At 37.4% G+C, this 19963-nt stretch overlaps 3 protein-coding genes, 1 long non-coding RNA gene and 1 pseudogene across 5 annotated transcripts; 4 read left to right on the plus strand and 1 right to left on the minus strand.

The window, feature by feature from the left end:
• Positions 1-833: 833 nt before the first annotated feature.
• Positions 834-9033, plus strand: LOC120153272. Of its 2 annotated transcripts, XM_039165257.1 has the most exons (19): positions 834-1012; positions 1280-1953; positions 2712-2912; positions 3205-3288; positions 3816-3875; positions 4251-4295; positions 4941-5140; positions 5268-5717; positions 5946-6048; positions 6258-6437; positions 6523-6612; positions 7052-7114; positions 7230-7304; positions 7450-7500; positions 7781-7858; positions 8002-8136; positions 8324-8431; positions 8534-8599; positions 8867-9033. In XM_039165257.1, exons 2-19 carry the CDS (start codon positions 1582-1584, stop codon positions 8936-8938), a joined length of 2433 nt encoding a protein of 810 aa, XP_039021188.1. In that variant the 5' UTR covers positions 834-1012; positions 1280-1581; the 3' UTR covers positions 8939-9033. The 2 variants fall into 2 exon arrangements, with proteins under 2 accessions (XP_039021188.1, XP_039021189.1); XM_039165258.1 differs by lacking the exon at positions 4251-4295.
• A 248-nt stretch (positions 9034-9281) lies between these two features.
• LOC120153273 lies at positions 9282-12886 on the minus strand (annotated as a pseudogene).
• An 884-nt stretch (positions 12887-13770) lies between these two features.
• Positions 13771-15099, plus strand: LOC120153161. The gene is made up of 3 exons (XM_039165157.1): positions 13771-14613; positions 14679-14848; positions 14945-15099. The coding sequence occupies exons 1-3, from the start codon at positions 13786-13788 to the stop codon at positions 15069-15071; spliced, it is 1125 nt and encodes a 374-aa protein (XP_039021088.1). The 5' UTR covers positions 13771-13785; the 3' UTR covers positions 15072-15099.
• Positions 15100-15384: 285 nt separating this feature from the next.
• On the plus strand, positions 15385-15962 carry LOC120153199 (mitochondrial import receptor subunit TOM9-2-like). The gene has a single exon (XM_039165202.1). It carries the CDS (start codon positions 15477-15479, stop codon positions 15792-15794), a length of 318 nt encoding a protein of 105 aa, XP_039021133.1. The 5' UTR covers positions 15385-15476; the 3' UTR covers positions 15795-15962.
• Positions 15963-16026: 64 nt separating this feature from the next.
• On the plus strand, positions 16027-18027 carry LOC120153200. The gene is made up of 5 exons (XR_005518769.1): positions 16027-16820; positions 16973-17089; positions 17212-17414; positions 17522-17693; positions 17782-18027. It is a non-coding gene; the product is annotated as an uncharacterized LOC120153200 (long non-coding RNA).
• Positions 18028-19963: the final 1936 nt, after the last annotated feature.

Genomic DNA, 19963 nt, shown 5'->3' on the forward strand with positions numbered 1-19963 from the left:
AAAAGTAAATAGAGGGTACTAAAGTGAAACAAAAAGTAAACATTAGGTATGATTTTGAAAAAAGTAAATTTAGGTATTAAAACAGAATTAAAGTGATACTTTAGGTACTATACATGTAGTTTACCCAAATAATAAATGATTAGTTAATATATTTTCAACTAGACGATAGTACGTGAGAAGGACGCTCTTGATGAAGAGAATGAGATCGTATCCTATAGCAGCATCAATTATCATCGGCGCCATTAATGCAAATTTCTCGTACCCTGAACTGCAAAAATCTGAGAAAAAGTCGAAGGAAAACGAGAATTGTGAAGCCCGGTACGGCAATGATCGGTGCATTTAAAAAGGGTAGAATTGGGTGGGAAATTTAGGTTTTTGCTTTGTCCTTGGCTTAGCCGGCCTTTTTTCTGGCGCCACTGCACGCTCACCACATGCACGCTGAATTTCCTTAGTGGAAAAAAGCACTATACGTTATCGTTTATGCAAGTTAAATGTCTCTTTTGTTTGATGCATTAAGATAAAACACTTTCAAAAAACAAATGTCATTGCCGTGATTTGAGTATCTTCACAAGTCATTCATTTTCCTTCAACGACTTCAATTCTTTTACTCTTGATCGGCTTGTTGTTTATTTTATATTTCGCTTCATGAAACAGCCATAGGAATAGGATGACAAGAAACTCTAAAGCTTGAACCAACCAACCAAACGATCAAAATGTAAATTTTTTTCAGCTAAAAGAACGAAGCCAGCATTTGATATTTACTTCCATATATATAATACCATCTTCATTATTTAGTTGTATTTTTTTATTTTGGTTTATTTATTTATTTTTTAAATTTTCAAGAAAAAAGAAGCGTAGAGCTCGCTTAATCTCCTTTTCTTATGGTTAACCTTTCCTTCTCTTTGCATTTATAACTCACTTCTATTTTTAGCATTTTTCTTTTTCTCTCTCTTGCTTGATGGAACCAAAACTCTGCTAAACAGATCCAAAAGGAAAACAGGAAAATTTTCAGGTAAGAAAGAATCTATTGTGTTGCTCTTCCAATTAAATTTGCCGCATTTTTGCTTATTTATTAATTTTTGCATAATTCCGATTTCATCCCATGTTATAATATCAATTTTCCTTTACAATAAGGCTCTTTGTTGATTTTTCCATTTTGAGAATTGAAGAATATAAAGTTGTTGGGAATTTATATGTTTTTGGTTTGCCATTTTCATTTATGTTTTTTTACAGCTTTGCAATAATTTTTACCATTTTCATTTTTTTTTTTTGCAAACAGGGTGTTGTAGTGTCTGAATCATACAGCCCAGGATTTGGCATTGAAAATTTTAAACTTTATGTAAGAAGAGGCCATCTTTTTGTTGGATTTCAGAAGAATATATACTGGAAGGTCATAGAATTTGAGGATCAAGAGCAACTGAAAGGGTATCCATTTCATATCTTGGTCTAATTTTAGAAGAATAAGGTATGATCTTGTTTTATATTGGACATGGATGACAATTTAATGGAGGAGAGATTTGTGTTTATTTGGTGAAATGACTCAATGCGAAAATGTAAGATGAAACAATTAAGTTTTTAGACATGGAAACCAAGGAAGAAGCTGAAGGAAATGAAGACAATCCACCATTACCCCTTTGGGAATTAAACCATCTTTTGGAGGAGGAGGAAAAGGAGGGTGTCAAAGACAAAGTGGATGGAGAGGCACAAAATTCCAAGCAGTCAAGGATCTCGAATCCTTCAAGGCTGCCGCCATTGGGGCATAGGCGCACTCAGAGTGAAGTTCTAGCTGCAGGACACCGGCGTAATAATAATTTCCTAAGAACAAAAACTTCTATGCAGAAAGCTTTGCGATGGGGCGGAATTCCAAAGGATGGAAAGTACCAGTCAAGCTTCAATCCTGAGGTTCTGGCAAACCAGAAACGCCAGTGGTATCAACTCCAGTCCAAAACCAAGGTATCTGGATCCATCTCTTCTTCTTCTTTCTTTTATATTCTTTTCATTTTTTACAGGTTTCGTGTGATCGGTTAGTGTATGCATTAAGTGCAGCTTTAAATTTGTCTGATTGGATATAACTTGTTCTTGAAGAATAAGTATACCCTGCACCAGTACTTACCTTACATAGTGGCCAAATCTCATGTTAATTCCATTTTTTCCTGGGTTCTCATGAATGTAAAGTTTACTCTCATTTAAAAATGTGACACCTCTACCTGTCTCTACCAAAATTTTCCATATACACTAGACACTACTATAATGCAGGTACTATATTGGATGATAGCATATCTGTTTAGTTGGTCTAAGGGCTTCTTACCTACCCTTGATTATCATTGGTATATATGCCAAACATTGATGTTATAGAAAGTCATAAGACATGGCTCATATTATTGTTATTATCCCATTTTATGTTTTAGTTTAAGGTTTTCTTGGCCTTACATTCAGGTAGGACCGTTAGTAATTGGTTTTGGTTTGAAAGCCATAAACTGGATAGACATTTTGCTCTTTTCTCATGCTTGAAATACTAATCCGTAGTAATCTAGTATACCTTAATGTAGGAAGGCAAGTTCATACCTTAAGTTAGTGATTCTGACAAAAATCTGCTATCAATTGAAAGATTTTAGATGTTGAGATGAAATGGTTAGTGGAAGTTTTCTGATGGGATGCTGATATATATCTCTATTTGCGTTTTGGAATCTAATTTGAGGATGTTGTTGCAGGAAAAGCTCAAATATGAGCAGCCCACTTCAGTCTTCGAGCACTTCATTATTGCCGGAATTCATCCAGATACTGAACTTGGGTCTGTGGCGGAAACCACTGCTAAGAGGAAGAAGTGGGAAACAGATATGAAAAGATCCGGAATGATAGATCTTAAAATGATACAGAATCACGGTCCTCCAGCTCCAATATTTGAACCCAAGGTTTACTACATCATTAAATACGAGGAAACTCTTTCATATTTTTGACAGCATGTTCAATTGCTCCTTTAATAAGTTTGCAGCACCTTATGGAGATAAGTGTCTCCTTGCAAATAAGGGCCATGCCACTGCAGAAGCAAGAATTTAGCTTTCATTGTGTCTTTACTTTCAAGCTTTCCCCTTTCTCCATTTTAGGGAATGCTTTTACTTTGATTGAATTTGCTTTGTGTTCATTTTATTTTCATATACACTGAAATCATTATTTGTCTTCCCTTTCCTTTTTCCCTATCATCAGATACTTTTTAGATACCCTCCTGGGAAGAAGTTATCTATGCGTTTGAAGGACTTAGCTACCTTTTGTTTTCCTGGAGGTGTCAAGGTTTGATCTCACTATTTTTTTTGGTGACACTATGTCAAGGTGTCAACTTGGTGTGAAGTTTATTAGTTTAGCTTCTCGGTATTTCCTTTTGTTGGTTCACACGCTGCATTTAAAAGTTCACTTTATCATTTTGATATTTAACTTTTTTTTTGGGGGGGGGGAATGGATTTGATTCATCGAAGTTTGGGCTTTCTATGACATTGTCATTTGTAGTTTATATGAAAACTGTTAAAGTACCTTGGTCAACAAGTGAGCATATTGTGCGTGATCTACTTGAAGTTTCTCATCTTTTAGCCTTATATATGAGAATAGCTTCATGGGCCCTTTTTATTAGATGTATACACATAATTTCTGTCAAAATGTTATTCTGCTATATACAGTTTAAAATTTTAGTCGTAATCTCCAGCCCAAATTAAGGATTTAGATGGTTTCTTGCATCTTTTTTCATTTCACTACATTTATTTTTGATTCTCCAGGTATTAATATATATGGACCTAATCAGAAAATTTATTTTTCAATGAATTTAGGCACGATTGCTTGAAAGAACTCCATCATTTAGTGAACTAAATCAGCTTCTTTATGGACAGGTAAGTCAAACAAATGTCTCTAATTATCCTATGTTAAACAGTTGAAGGATTCTTATAATGTATCTCTAATTTGTAAATTTACTTGCTTTACATTTCATTTACCTTATTCTGAAAAGTGATGCTTCAACTAAAGAGGAGATGATGTAGAGTTTTGGGCTAACCAACTCACTACCAATTAACTACGATGTTTTGTTTTAAAAGGAATCCTAAATATGATATATATGTATGTGTGTGTGCGCGCGGGGGGGTTTTCCAACTAGTTGTCACTATGTCAATTCAAAAGTATAGCCAGTTTTGAGGCATGAGCTTTTTCTTTCATGTTGTACTGTTGACTTAAAGAAAGAGTAACATTTTACTGTTCTATATTCTCCACAGGAGCATTTGGGCAGAGATGATTTTACATTTATTTTCTCACTAAAGGTGTTTTTCATATTTTTTTTCTAAGCTATGCCTTGAAATATTTGCATTGATTTCATTTTCTCGAACTGGATCCCTTCATGGTACCTTGACTGACAAGGGATGTCATTGTAAATGGTATTCATTTCTATCATGTCTTAAAGGGCAAGAAAGATGACATCTGGGGGCAGTAAATTGCACCATTTTAATATCAGATTGAAGTTAATGTCGATGGGATCAATCCCCTTTAATTGTATGGCTGTAACGGAGAGCAGAGTTGAAACTGTGAGCTCGGTCCCCTTTAGTTGTACGAGTAACTTTTTTGGTAACGTGAGGACTGTGGAGTATCACCAAGTAGGAGGCACGCTTCTGAATTCTTTTTTTTATTACCGTTTTTGAGTTATCCGTTCCAAACATCACCTTTAACCTGAATATCAAAAAAAAAAAAAATCATTCTGGACACTGAGATCACTGATTGTCGGTACAATATCACTTCTGTACGTGGCACTTTGTTTGAATGAAGCCATTCTTATGCTTTGAGTGTTCATAATAATGAAAACTGCCGAATCCCATAATGAGATAAGAATTTTCCGGTTCTGATTTCACTTCTTTGTTTGACAAACAGGAACTTATATTGATTGCTGAAACATTTTATGCTCTCTTGATTAGGTGGCAGGAAATGCTACGGTTTACGGTGTTTGCTTGCATGTACCAGAACTTGTAAAAAGGCAGCCTGGTAATTTTTTTGGTGCATCACGTCTTTCTGAAATTTCAGGAGCAAGGAGCCAGTTTCTGGTTTCTGCACCCCGCTGCTATTGTTTGCTAACTAGAGTTCCTTTCTTTGAGTTGCACTATGAGATGTTGAACAGGTTAAAGTAAATCCGCTTTACCCCCATGACCTTTGAGAATTGTTTATTGCCAAGATTTGAGGATATATGGTAACTACTACAATAACCTTGTTGGTAACCGAATTCTCAAGATCTTACTTGCATGCAGTATCATTGCACAGGAGCGCCTGAATCGAATAACTGAAGTTGTTAGTGAAATGAATCCATCTCTCGATGATAATGCACTATCTTTCTCAAAACAAGATGATCAAATAAACGATAACACCATCACCGACAATCCCAATAACAAGTATGTTAATGATTGGATGGCTTCGGCGATGCCTGCTAACAGTACAGTGATTCCTGGTGATGCTACTGCCAATGATGAGTTTTCATCTGCTTCTTTAAAGATAGGTTCGCCACTTTCACCTGAAAGTGTAACTGCTAGTGAGGTTTTAGAAAGCGTGCTCTATATTGATGACAATGTATCTGAAGCCTCGGAAAATCGGATCAGTGCTTCAGAAAGAATAAACGACAACTTTGAAAATGGGCAAAATTCTCCAGATATTGGATCAGTTGTAAGCTTGAGGAGCTGCACTTCTACTCAATCGCTATTCAGGTGGTGAATTAACTAATTGATTTATTTAAGTTGCACTATAATAGTCCTCAATAAAAAAAGTTTGCATTACAACAGATAAAAGAGTTCTTTTATTACAAATGAAAGAGATTCTCACGTCTTTATTTTTGTACGCTTCCTTTATTTTGCCACTACTTTTCTCACTTTCTTGTGGTTCTTTTCCAGTTTTTTCCCATCACAATTTCAGTAATATATTGTTATCTTTGGCAGTCCAGCTAGAAGCCCGACATTAGAATATAATGATGAGGATGATGACCTTTTCTGGAATAATGAAAAAGAATATGGAGATGATTCGATATTGGAATGGGCTAAGGTTAGTTTTCTGTTGTTTCTGATTTTTTGCATATCAATGTGGCCTATGTTACTCGAACCCAAGTGAGGGTACTGGATACGGGTTTTCAATTCTTTCAAGGGTCCAAAAATGCCCACGGATTCTTCAAGAAAAAAAAGAAGAGTTCGAGTAATATAGACTGTGATTGTTGGATTACCGCTTGATCTTTGTGTATCTGATCTCTTTGATAGGAAAACAAGAATGGTCTTCTACAGATAGTTTGTGGTTATCATGCTTTAGCTCTTCCTCCACGAGGAAGTGAAATAGTTTTCCAGCCTCTTGAGCATTTACAGGCTATTGAGTACGAGAGACCTCCTATTTCAGCCCTTGCATTGGATGAAAGTTATTTTTATTCATTTGAAGCAGCTGAGGTATTTCTTTGTTAAAATTATTTTCAGTCAATTGCACCTTCTGTAACATATATATTTACTTAAATGTCTCTCAACATGGTGAAAGATCAATGCAAAATTGGATTCAGCGGAGGAAGCTCTTGCACTTTCAGTATGGACAACCGCAACGATTTGCCGAGTTCTCTCTCTTGATGGTGTAATGTTCTTTGATGCATACCTATTCAGTTTAACTTTATCTGTGTTGATAGCCATTAGCATTTGAGTTGCAAATGTAAATAAGCGTAGGCATAGACATGCTAAAATCGTCTTAAATGGCCTTTCAGGCATAAAAAATCGAGACATTGTTGAGATTTCATTAATTGAGCAGCAAATGAAAGAAGGAAGACTGTTCTTATCTGAAGAAGATGTCTAAAGAACATGCATATGCATACCAAAACTTTGACGCGTTGCTCTGCAAATAATGCATTCGAAGTAAAAGAATCTGGAGTGGAACTAAATTGCTAATTTAGACATAAGCTCAACTATATTAGGAATAGCTACTTTTATCACCTATGCACGTGTTCATTTGAGAGAGAATCGCATTTCCTGTGTTATTTTTGGATGATTTGGTCTCACCTTATGATTGGTTCTTGCAGATTTTGGCAGTGCTCGCAGGAGTACTACTGGAAAAACAGGTTGTAGTAGTTTGCCCGAATCTGGTAAGTTAATTAGTTAAGAGATTGTATTTTGCATTTCTGTCTTCTGCATGTAGTGTTTCTCTTGTTGCAGCTGCAAACTGTACCCTGGCAGTGACACTAATTTTCATCAATGCAGGGTGTTCTGTCGGCTGTCGTGTTGGCACTTATTCCTATCATTCGTCCATTTCAATGGCAGAGTCTATTGCTTCCAGTAATCTCCGTAACCTCTATCATGGCTGCTCTTTATTTCAGATTTTAGAGTTGACATCTTTCTGGATGTAGCTCAGAATTTACAAATATGGCTTCATGTGTGTGTCCTCTATTCTCATCCTGTGAAATTCTGTTTTTGCATTCAGGTACTGCCGATGACGATGCTGGATTTTCTTGATGCACCTGTTCCATTTCTTGTTAGTGTTTTCCGGGCTTTAACAATATTAAATAAATAAATATATTGTACTTTTTGGCCATTTTTTTTATCTAAGATCCCCAATATCCAGTATCCACACGGACCCGGTTATATTTAGAGTCGAATCGAGTTAGACCCTAACTTCGATTATATTTTTGGTCTCCCAACGTTTTTTTTTCTATAACAAGGTGGGAATCCAAAATCCTACTTAAAAGGGCATTGAATTGTTTGCTATCAATATAAATGGCCTAATTTAGCTTCTTGTTTCTCTCATTTTGTAGGTTGGCGTACAAGATAAACCCGCTGATTTGAAAATGAAAACATCTAATCTTGTTCAAGTTAATTTGCCCAAGAAACAGGTCCTTTTTAATGGTTTCTAAACAGTCTTACATGTTTGGTTAGAAATTGTAGTAAAACTCGAAATTTACGTACAGTTGGACTGTTATTTAGTTGCCTCTAGCCACCAGTGCCCTAACTCCGAGTACTCTCGGCTGTTCTTCAGGTGAAAACATGTTACGTGCCACCACTTCCTCAACGTAAAGAACTTGTATCGGAGCTAGGGCCAATCCATTCGAGACTCTCCTATGAAGGGTCGATTGCTAAGAAGCATCCTACATATAGGTGCAATGAGGCGCAGGTGTTTTACTCATCACCATAACCAAATGCTTAATATTTCTACTTGTATGCCCATTTGACTAGAACTTGGGGTTTAGGAACATACTTCTTATAGAATATGTCAATCTCAAACCCTTTTCATCTTTACCCTTTTTCATACATCTTTTCTGACATAAACAACCTTCCGACTTTCCGGTTTACTGTATCAGGCTGAAGCCGCATCCCAGTTTTTGGCAGTCATGAGGGAATACCTGGAGTCGCTTTGTGAAAACCTGAGGTCTCATACAATTACTAATGTACAATCAAACGATGACAAGGTTGCCACCTATCTTCCTGTTCTTCCAGTTTGTTTCCCAAACATATCAATGCAAAAATACACATTTTCGCATCTACATTTTATGTTTTTGACCAACCAACAGGTTTCCATACTACTTAAAGAAAGTTTTATCGACTCTTTTCCGGTTAAGGACCAGCCTTTCATTAAGGTATTTTCTCTCCTGTTTTAATATTTTTTGGTACAGTGTTTAAACTACTAAAACTTCTCTCAAATCCATTAATCGAAAGTTATTACATGTTTGAACATGTTCGAACGACAATGATGCCAATCAAACTAGAACTTTGTCTGACTACTTTTGTTTAAACTATTTTACTAGCAAAAGCAAATCATAAAACTCTACTAACGAAGTGTGTAAATGAAGTAAATTATGGGTAATCGAACAGCTTCCATCACCAAATAATTTTATTTTTCGCAGCTGTTTGTAGACACACAACTATTCACTGTTCTATCAGATTCTCGTCTGTCAAGTTATGAGAATGAGCGCTAACTTAAAACCCCCACCAACTACCAGGTATGTTTGCATCAAGTGAAACTTCCCAGATGATATACCTTAGGTACTTACTCTTGAATTAGGCCAAAAAGATAAAGCAAATTCATAGCTTGAAAAAGTGGTTATATCTGAAACTATATTGGCAGTGCCCCTAAACCATGTCAAATGGATGCTGCAGAGGCCCATCCATAAGATGTGAACTCGTTTGCAGCAAACAGTTGCGAAAAAGAAAGAAGAATTTTGTAACGTGTAATAATTGGGAAATGCCATAGGAAAAAGGAGGTTGCAAACAACTGTTATCATCCCTGATATTTTATGGGATGTGATGCTTAGAATCTCAGAGGTTTCTTATTACCTGCAAATCCTTGTAAATGTCAATAGTTTAATGGAACAGTTTATACAGCAACTCATACTATTGGTCATTGTATGTGTAGAGCTCTGAGTGTCACTGGATTCACCTCTGTTCCTAGCATTCATTATAATACTATTCTCACCACAAAACTCAAGGGCACGAGCTTTTCAAATAAGTAGCCTAAACTTACGAAATGATTCACCGTTGGAAGTAGGCTCAAGGATCCATCCTGCAAAAAATGCGACAAGTAGAACATTTAGTGATGAGCCAAATAACTAGTATTGATCATTTCTGTTTTGCAAAGGCAAATGAGAAAATGAATTATCTATACATCAATGATTAAAGGGTAAAATAAGCTATGGGTAAATTCTTTACGAGAGTTTAAGGGAATTAACAAATTTATGGCAGCTTGATGCAAGCGTGATGAGAAAAGAATGAATCAAACAATCCTTAATAGCATAAAATTAGCTAAGCATAAAATTAGCTAAGCATTCATCCATCAACAATTGACGACCCAACAACATAAAAGCGGGGAAAAACATCTACAGAAGAATCATTTGCTTTTATAATCAATATATATGATTCCCGTTGGAGAAATCTTTAGCCTGGTTGTGCATTATTTCTACTAAGCATATAATATGATACACCTATTGATTTTATTATATATTATGACAAAAAAATGCAAATTAATTTTGATATCGACTCCTACAATTGTTAGGACAAAGGAACCAATCTTTTTTTCGAGGATGACGTGCAAATAATAAATTACAGCCAGTCCAAAAACACTAGAATGTCAGCTAAAATGAAAATCGTTGCACCTACCAGATAGTCAGCTTAGTTCAACAAGATCTGTAGGAGCCCGTATTAACTTGGGTAACATAGAGATCATACAGACCAGCAGCCAAAAAGCACAAAATTCAAAACCATGACAGTAAGAAAGTAACTTGTGTGTAACTATCAATCATTGGTAGTCACTATTTAGGAAATGAGAAATACAAAAAAGTAGAGAATGAAATGCTACCATAATCAGATCATTTCTTTTCATCCCCTCAGAATCCGACTTTGCAAAAAGGTTCTGGCTGAGTTTGAGAATATGCTGGAGCAATGAACTTTGGGTCTTTGACTGCAACATCAGCGTACTTAAGTATAGCTTCTCTAGGATCTTCTTCCATCCATGTTTCCTTGATCATGCCCCCTTGCTGCAACGAGCGGCAACATGTAAGTTTCTTCCACCAGCTTTAGTTATACGAACATTAAAATTTTAGGGAACACAAGACAGGTAAGTTATTTGAGAGGAAAAACAGCATTACCTTAAGAAGGTACCGAGTCAACAAGCTTCCCTTGGTTGAACCAACCCTACCACCATGTCCTGGTCCATTTATGGGAAGTTCAGGCTTATGTGACTTGACAGGATCCTTAGGTATCTTCTCCCGTTGACGCTTACGACTTGGTTGGTCTCTAAATAATGGTAGTGCACGAGGATTGTGAATAACAAGTGATTAGTGTCTTGTATTATTGTTATCAGTTCATACTTTTTGATTGTGCAAACAAGAGAATGTGTGCTTAGGATAATACAGAAAGAGAAGAGAGTATGATCTACCTGATTTAATCTTGGGTGTCAAGCACATTGCATAACACTGCAAGATGGAGATATCCCAACTCTTTGAACAAGTTCAAGTTTTGAAGAATCATAAAAGCACAGCAAACCTCCAGTGGTACTTTCCTTCTCAATAGATATTCCAGTTAGAAAGTGTTGCTCATCGGGACTAAATGCAATATTTGTTTGGGCATAGTTATTTGGTAGATCATCAAACACCTTAAGAGTGGCTTTAATTTGGCGTAAATCCAAAACCTGACATATAATTCATAATTTATAACAAATATTAAAATTCTGAAATGATTTATTTGGTTTTGGGGTTCGGGGAAGAGTGGATTTCTTATTGACCTAGCAAAGCTGTGCAAAATACCTTGAGTGAACCATCAAAGCTTCTAGACAACAAAGTTTTCCCATCGCTAGAAAACTTAAGCCCCGTGATATCATCAGAATGGCTTTTTTCAATATATAATTCGGTCTACTTCCCCATCCAGGCTTAAGGGTCCATATCTGCAAAATAGTTCAAGCTATCATGTGATTAAGGTGAAAACAGAAACAGTAAAACAACATCAAGATATTTTGCAATAAATCCACATAAAACAAATGCTTAGCTATCAGCAATAAGTACCTGTATAGAGCCATCACCAACCCCACCAGCAATACATCTCCCTTCACGATCCCACGCACATGTCGTTACTGGAATTCTTCCAGGCCTTGCAAGTTTTGGTTTGATAACCTACATAATAAACAATTGAAGCATTTCTTTACCTAATTCCCTTTCAATGTAATCAGCAATGCAAAAAAAAAATACACCTGCTTTTGACTCTTAAAGTTATTCACATCCCATATACGGAGATCCATCTTCAGATGATGTCAAAATTGTCTCCTTGGTTTTCAGATGCCATTCTCCACAAGTCAAACCCGATATATGCCCCTTAGTATTCTTCAAATCGCGAGAATATACATATCCCCTTTTACAAACTCACCTAAAGTAAGTCCATCTCGGTCATCTATCTAAATTGAAAATCATAATACAATCATGAGCAACTAAGCAGTCAATACTATAAAATACTAATAAGTTAAGTAAGAAATAACCTTAGCTTGAGCAGAGCCAGTGACACATAAAAACCGGTCTGATGTGGAACTCCAGCTTAGATTACGAACTTGGTGGCCTTCAAATGGTTCAAGCTGTAAACGAGAATTCATTCCTTGGAAATCAAACATTCTAACCGTATAGTCAAAACTACCTGAAAGAACCCTAGAGCCAGAGTGATCAATTGCAAGAGCCGAAACAATCTGAACGCATTAAACATAATGTGGATTTGATTATTTCAGTAATTAGAGCTTAAATAGGTTTTAAACTTCCAGAAATCGGAATTAAAAGAATTACCTTAGTATGTCCTTTGAGAATTATCTCATTGCTCATTGGAATTCGATAACGGTTCTCCTCCTCTTCCTCCTCGCCTGAGTCCAAACTCGGTTCAACAGGTGGGCGTGCTGGCCCAATCATGGCATCGTTATCGTCATGCTCACCTGAACCAGGAGGAGGCGGAGGAGGTCCTACCATGACGTCATAATCGTCGTCATAATCGGGAACTGGACCAGAAGGCGGTCGAGGCGGCCCAATTACTGAGTCACTAGGGTTAGGGTTGGGAGATTTGGAATTGCGAAGGGAATCTAGCAAAGCTTTGGAAGACGAGTAAATAGAAGGGAGTGCTTCATTGGCTTTATTGTTACTATACTAGGAGGCGGAAGAAGATGAGGCGGAGGCGGAGGCGGCTGTGGAACGGCGAGTGGCGTTGTGAATGGCTTCAAGAGAGATTTGGGACTTTTGCTGCTTACCGAAAGTTAGAGGGAACTGAGCTCTAATTCCATCGTAAATTTCTGCTTCGTCTTCCATTTTACTTCCCCACTCACTGCTCGCTCGAATTAAAAAAAACGTTCTTTTTTTCTTTTTTTCTTTTTCAAAGAATTATAGCTATAGTAGTCTCCTGGTATAGCAGGCATGAACATGGAATTTCTGGTACTTTTAGCCCGGGAAACCAAGCCGAGAGGTTAAGCGGCCTGCAAATGGAAGCAAGTGGGCTCGCGCTTGGTGTTTTTCATGGGCTTTTATCGCGATTCAACTCATTAATGGACTTGGGGCTTTTTTCATTTTCATCCCCTCACAATTTAAATGTGTGAACTTTTAGCCCAAATAATGGAGCTTTTGAGCCTTTGAAAGGAAGCAATTCTTTCCAATTTCTTAGGTCCAATTTTGTTTGTGGTCCCTTCACTATGCTCAACTTTGAGATGCTAAAAGGCAACTGGCTGAAGAACATGAAAATTATGAACATGGCTGCAAAAAGCTTGTAATCACTGGTTCATATTTGTTAATTCTCACTGTACCCAGATGCTTTTCTTGACAAAATGAAAATTATGAACATGGCTGCAAAAAGCCAACTGGCTGAAGAAAGATTCCAAGACAAAAGAGAAAAATATATTATTGTTTTGAGTCGGGTCAAGTCAATTCAGAATTTCTTTCTCTCTTTAAATCAGAATTTCGACTCGACCGTAATCTTTACAATAATTGTTTAATCTCAATTTATATCTAAAAAAATTAATTTTACCAAATAAAATCGAATCAAAACTTGTTAAATCCAAATTAAACTACCACGTCTATACATGTCACCGAGTTGGATTTTTCTCCTTTATAAAGATTAAATCAAAGCTACCTCCACCACGTAAATGATATAATATATCAATTCAAATCTCAATATTTATAACTATCAATGTAATATCAGAGAAAGATATTTTAGTTGCTCACCGACTCTTCAATTTGTTCATAGAATCTGACATACCAAAGCACCAAAGAGGCACCACAAAAAGCACCATCATCACCAGAAAAGGCAGCAGGAAATGATGCTAAGAAGTTCTTCAACTCCCCTTCTTGGATCACTCATATCTTCCATAGCTGCTGACAGTCCTAACGGCAACAATCACTACTATGAAACCGGCAGCCCCTTCAGACACTACCCATCAAGCTCTTTTCATGGCCACAGTCATCACAACAGGCTCTCATTTCATCCTTCTCCAGGCTCAGTCCACCTCTCTGCAGCAGTTTCTTGTGGCTCTTCCCCTATATCTCCCTCCGTTGTTGATCAGTTTTCTGATTTTGAGCTCAAAGGCTTTCGGCGAGCTCAATCCGAAGGGAACTTAGAAGGACTTGTCCATTCAGCTTGCGATGGCAATGGAGAATTCTACCATCGGAGCCAACCCAAGAAGCTTTCTGCAAGAAGCAATTGCTTCATGCTGGAAACAATCCCTTCCTTTTCGGTTTATAATTCAGGGGAGAGGTGTGAGGAAGATGACGAGAGTGATTTCGAAGAAGAAGAAGAAGAAGAAGAAGATGAAGAGCTAATGGCTGTTGTCAATGGTGGTGGCCATGGATTCAACTCAATCAGTTTGGAGGATCTGTTGTTCAATGAGCAGGTTAAAGTTACCGATGAAAAAGGCCTTGTGGGTCAAGAAATGTTTCTTCCTACAGGACTTGAGACAGCCACAGATGGCGGTAACAGAAGCGGTATCAGTGGCGGATATGGTGGCAGTTGGGGCGGTGGCGGTGGTGAGTTTAACTCAGCAGGCTCAAACGGAGATGCTGAAGTCGAGGAGTATTACAAGAGAATGGTGGAGGAAAATCCAGGGAACCCTTTGTTTTGGGGGAACTACGCTCAGTTTTTGTACGAGGTCAGTGTTTCATCTTTCATTTTCTTTCTTTTTCGAGACGAAAATCACCGAGCATTTTTCGACAGTCGAGAGACCTCGAAGGAGCAGAAGAGTATTACAGTCGAGCCATTTTAGCAGACCCAAAAGACGGTGAAACTCTGTCCCAATATGCCAAGTTAGTGTGGGAGCTACATCGTGATGAAGAAAGAGCTTCAAGCTACTTCGAACGAGCAGTTCAAGCCTCGCCACAGGATAGGTAAATCATAATTTACTTATCACCCTTCATTGTTGTTTTGTGTTCCTTAATTTGTAGACTATGTGGTAAAAACTTCGTATTTTTCTGGTGTTACAGCCATGTTCATGCAGCTTATGCTAGTTTCCTATGGGAAACAGAGGAGGATGGAGATGAGTGTGCGGCGCCTAGCGATCTCGATGCCATTCCCTCACTAATTCATCATGGAACCTTGGCAAGCGCTTAGCCAACCTGTAAATGTACAATAAGGGAACAGTTCTTTAGATATATATGAATTTTGGGAAACAACGATACTGTTCATTTATATCCATATTTTTTTATTAAATCAGTCGGTACTCGAATCCGAAACTTCCAAAATAACAGCTACTCTTTAAGTAAAATAATTTGGTTCGTATTATGTATACCTAAATTTGATTCTCAATCTATTCACAATCATATATATAAATCGGAACTGTTTGTTTGACTCTGAATAGAATCATTCAATATTAAATGCTGTCGTACAAGTTACGATATATATGAGTTATTTTAGTTAGAAAAACAATCTGTTTTCCTTCCCAGTTTACTACTGCTCGTTCTTTACGTTAAAACAGAAACCCTCCAACGAAAACACTATTTTCTGTCGAAGTAAACCATGGCGGCCCAACCCAGACGAGGCGGAGTTTCCGTACCCGACAGACGATCCGCCTCCAAACCCGACTCCAGCATTCTCTACAGGATCATATCCTCTTCCATATTTTCTCGTGGTAAGCAAGCGGCGAGCGACGCTGCTTTTGTCTCCGATAAACTCCTCCGTAGCATCGGCAAATCCGCTTGGATCGCCGGAACAACCTTCTTGATCTTATTTGTTCCTTTAATCATCGAGATGGACCGCGAGCAGCAGTTCACTGACCTCGAGCTCCAGCAAGCTAGCCTCCTCGGTGCCCCGCCCGCTGCACCCGCGCGCTCATAAGTAATCGGACCTAGTCGTATCAGGTCAGAGCTTCTTGCTGTTTATAAAAATTTATGGCTGTTTTAGGCTATTCTCCTTCCTTTGTTTACAACACCTTTTAGATGCAGTCTTAGCATTTCCCCCCTTTAATTTAATTAAGACTGTACTACTTTGGTATTTAAGTTTTAAGTACTTCTCGGAATGTTGTTATTGTACTGTGATAACTATAGAGATGATTATCCAACTCCCAACTCCTTTGTGGGACATTTGGCCAATCCCCAACAACGGGTATTGTACTTGGCAGAGTGCGGGAGAGTAATTCTCGACTCGGGGACAATGTCAGTTGTTGGGCGTTTGGTCTACTGTTTACAGATGACACTTCACAAACTTCTTCAGTAGTCGGAAGTTCCCTCCACAAGGATGAATGAATATGTTTTATGGTTGTATTTTGATGTACCAAAGATGTGAGCAAATTCATTTACTTGATCGCTTTGCCTTGAATCTGTGTCTGTGGATTACTTTGTAGTATGAGTGTATATCCATAGATGGATAATAGATATGCGAAGATTTCATGCTTCTGTTTGGGAAGTTTTATATTGTTGTATTAGTCCGTTTTATTAATCCAGTTGTAGGAAGGTTTATTTTTAGAAGACTTTGGTTCTCTTTTACTGAAGGCCCAACTTAAAGATATATCACAAAGAAAATTTGGTTAGTTATGTGCTTGAGGGATTTTTGTTGTTAGATTCAAGGTTTGAAGTTTGAGCAAATTATTCTTGGAGGATTCAAGGCTGTTTTCCTGTTTCTTTTGCAACTGCATTGGTGGTTGAATCCATTAGATCAAAAAGCTTTGCATCTGCTATCATAGGTAAGGATGAGGAGAAATGTAGTCTCTGCCGAACCTAGGTCTGTGATGCCCCTTTTCTTAAAGCCTTTTGTTCCAAGTCCGGGTTGTTGTGGAAAACAGATCGATACATGGTTTTCTCTGTTGCAACTGCAGTCGTTCCAGATATCCAAGCATCCAAATTGGTCGCTATCATGATGCATGTGGTGAGTATTTCATATTTTTCTTATATTTCAAGTTGTGTATCAATGCCAAATCGGTAGTTCATAACTATTAGAAGTTGTCCCATGCTTGCTTTCTTGCTCCATTAATTCAGTTTTAGTTGTCCCTTATGTTCTTGTTGTATGTATGTTCCCAGAACACCAAATGGTCTAAGTCACTGTTTCCCTTTGTCAAACATGGAGAGGAGTATAGAGTAACAGGCAGTCATCGGAACTTAAGCACGACTGATGTAACCATCTTGGGTGCAATACAGGTAAAATTGCATTTTTTTAGTGCCATTGTTCATCCGTCAACCAATACATGTTTGTTTAACTGAAATTGCAGGCACATTTTTCCTTGGTTTTGTCCCCTATACTAAACTTCTATGTTCCATAGGTGCGTGCAGAGATTCAACTACCATCAACATTTGTGCCGAGAATTTTTTTTGGAGTTTTTGCGATATGGGAAACAGATCATGGATGGAGTTTACATAGTTGTTGATTTCACAAGCCTTTATTTTGGTGATCCTTGTAAAGTGTAATAGTGAAAAGAGACCATCAGGAGTCATAATCAGGGAACATGGACCTAAAGATTGTGAGGTTTGTAGTCTTTGATAACTTTCTTTTACCTTACAGTTGCTTCAGTCATTGTAATAGAAAAGCTTTTTTTCTTTTTCAAATAGTATTGTAATTTTCTCCTTGAACAGATTATATGGATTGAGAATGTGGAAGTGGATGAAACCAGAGAAAACATAAACTCCTCCATAATCAATTCAAATGTTGCACACAGTGCAGATCGTTCAATAAGCACACTGTTATGGAATCTGAAGCGTGAGAAGAGTTCATTCGTTGATCTCAAAATCGTTGTGCATCGCAGAGGTAATAATAAGTCTTGTTTTCCTTTCAGTTTTATTCTGGGATAATTTAACTTTTTGATTCAATAATTTGTTGGTGTTGCGGTGCGCAGCTGGTTCTTTTCTCTTGGCTTTAACTCGAGCTATGAAGCGTTTCTTTATGGAATGTGTTTCTCAGTATCCTGACGAAGCTGTAATTGCTGTAGCAACTAGTCATGAAGATCCAATAAGGATTCTGCATAACCATACACTAACAGATCAAGTTGCCTTCGTCGGCTTGAACAGTTTCAGGGTTCAAGCTAAACCGCAGTCGGTTATTCAATTTTTGATGGAAAAAGATATACTGTTGGAGGTATGAAAGAAAAGAAATCTCAAATGTTCACTCTTCTTAATCTTGAGGTCGTGGGATCGAGTCCCATTGAGGGTATTTCATAATTTGAAGGTCTCCAACGGAAGCTGCTCTCAACCTAGTGTTGGGGGCAGCCTACTATCTTACCCCCCTTACCCCATTACATATGGGAACAAGGGACAGTCATTTTTATCTCTCTGCACAGAAAGGTTATAAAAGAGATAAAAGTCTGCTCACAAATAAAACCCAAAATTTCCCTTTTGCACAAGTGTGTGCTCACATTCAGTGTGGCAGGAAATCGTATACTGCTTACAGGAAGTTTCAATGGATGAACACTGCTCCTTTATTCTGTCCAAAACTATGGAGTGAAGAGTTGGTGGGTGCTCACATTGTTTGCTGAGAGGAAAGCGTTTATGAGGAAAGTGATATCGTAACGGGAAACGTAACTCCTTGTGGTTTTGCTATAATGCCCGATGGCCCTGGAGGCCTCCAATTCGATGCCTGTCTCGTAACCTTTCTTATGCAGCTATATTATGATTCCTGTGGGAGGTGCTGTTCATGTGTTGTGTCAGAAAAGATTTTATCAGTGATTTGAATTATACCATTGCAGAGTTGAATGAAAAGGGTAAGTTGAATTACGAGATGATTACAGAAAATACTTAATTTAGAGGTGTCTTCTCACAGCTTTTTCAAACTTTGGTTTTGCAGTTGCTGGGAGAAGTGACTGAATTTGAAATCGTCGCTGGAGGCAGGGCAGGGCAAGACAAGGCAAGGCAAGGCTAGGCTTCATCTGAGCATGGAAACCATAGTCTGTAAAACAAGATACTCTTGATATAGATACACACACACCTAATAGATCAAGAGTCTTGTTTTACCACTTGCACAAACTGTGATTACTGGGTTTTGAGAACGTATTTTGACCAGTGACTACAGGGTTTAAAGAATGAATTTTGACATTTTCTATTAGCCCCTTTACAAATTGTCAAATTATGAATGAGTCCAATGATAAAACTACACTTTCATCCCAAACTCAAATCTCTGATTCTAACCTTACCCTCTAAAATGTTCCTGGTTTCACCCCTTATCATGTTATTGATGAATGACTGCATGTGAATGACAGATTGCGAAAACAGTATCATGATGACCATACATGAAGTTGCCAAAAATTATGGCCACATCGAGTACCAAGTTGTTGGTGTCTTGCTAGTGGTTTAGTCAACTCAACAAACTAAATGCCCATCCCTCATTTGACACGTGTCAACCAAGATTCCCGTGGACCATGTTTCTGTCTAAGAAACCACACCCAAGCAACTCTCTCAAATTTATTTTAGGATAAATTATACCGATGATCACTTAATATGATGAAATTTTAATTTAGCCATTAATTTTTGTTTTAATTTTTTTCAATTTGTTCACTTGACTATTTAAGTTATATCAATCAAGTCATTTACTGTTAACATTTGACAGAAATTTGAGTTGATGTAATTTTTTTCAATTTGTTCACTTGACTATTTAAGTTATATCAATTAAGTCATTTACTGTTAACATTTGACAAAAATTTGAGTTGATGTGACATTTAATAAAATTAATAAAATTATAATGGTCACATCAATTTATTCATCAAATATTAACAATAGATGATTTGATTGATATCATTTAAAAAGATAAGTGGTTTAATTGATAAAATTAAAAAGATTAGTATTCATATTGAAATTTCCCTATAAATAAATGGTCATATTTGTAATTTGCCCTTTTTTTAATAAGTCTAATCGAGAAAAGAAGAAAATGCTAGTTGCAGAGTCCTCCGTGGCTATTGGCCTTTTGGCAGCTGAAAGACCACGTCTCTCATCATATGAGCATCCAGTTATAATTACGCCTACGTGCAGCCAATCGGATAGTTTTCCACTCCCCTATCACAACCCTCCACGTAGACAATCATGTGAACC

This window comes from Hibiscus syriacus, unplaced genomic scaffold (genome assembly GCF_006381635.1).
Source record: "Hibiscus syriacus cultivar Baekdansim isolate YM2019G1 unplaced genomic scaffold, ASM638163v2 tig00111099_pilon, whole genome shotgun sequence".
Lineage (NCBI taxonomy): Eukaryota > Viridiplantae > Streptophyta > Magnoliopsida > Malvales > Malvaceae > Hibiscus > Hibiscus syriacus.

Bases quoted from the DNA above. Each gene is read 5' to 3' on its own strand.
- LOC120153199 (XM_039165202.1), top strand. From the start codon at position 15,477: ATGGCGGCCCAACCCAGACGAGGCGGAGTTTCCGTACCCGACAGACGA.
- LOC120153161 (XM_039165157.1), top strand. From the start codon at position 13,786: ATGATGCTAAGAAGTTCTTCAACTCCCCTTCTTGGATCACTCATATCT. The intron at 14,614-14,678 runs GTCAGTGTTTCA...ATTTTTCGACAG, and splicing joins ACGCTCAGTTTTTGTACGAG to TCGAGAGACCTCGAAGGAGC. The intron at 14,849-14,944 runs GTAAATCATAAT...CTGGTGTTACAG, and splicing joins CAAGCCTCGCCACAGGATAG to CCATGTTCATGCAGCTTATG.
- LOC120153272 (XM_039165257.1), top strand. From the start codon at position 1,582: ATGGAAACCAAGGAAGAAGCTGAAGGAAATGAAGACAATCCACCATTA. The intron at 3,289-3,815 runs GTTTGATCTCAC...CAATGAATTTAG, and splicing joins GTTTTCCTGGAGGTGTCAAG to GCACGATTGCTTGAAAGAAC. The intron at 5,141-5,267 runs GTTAAAGTAAAT...ACTTGCATGCAG, and splicing joins CACTATGAGATGTTGAACAG to TATCATTGCACAGGAGCGCC.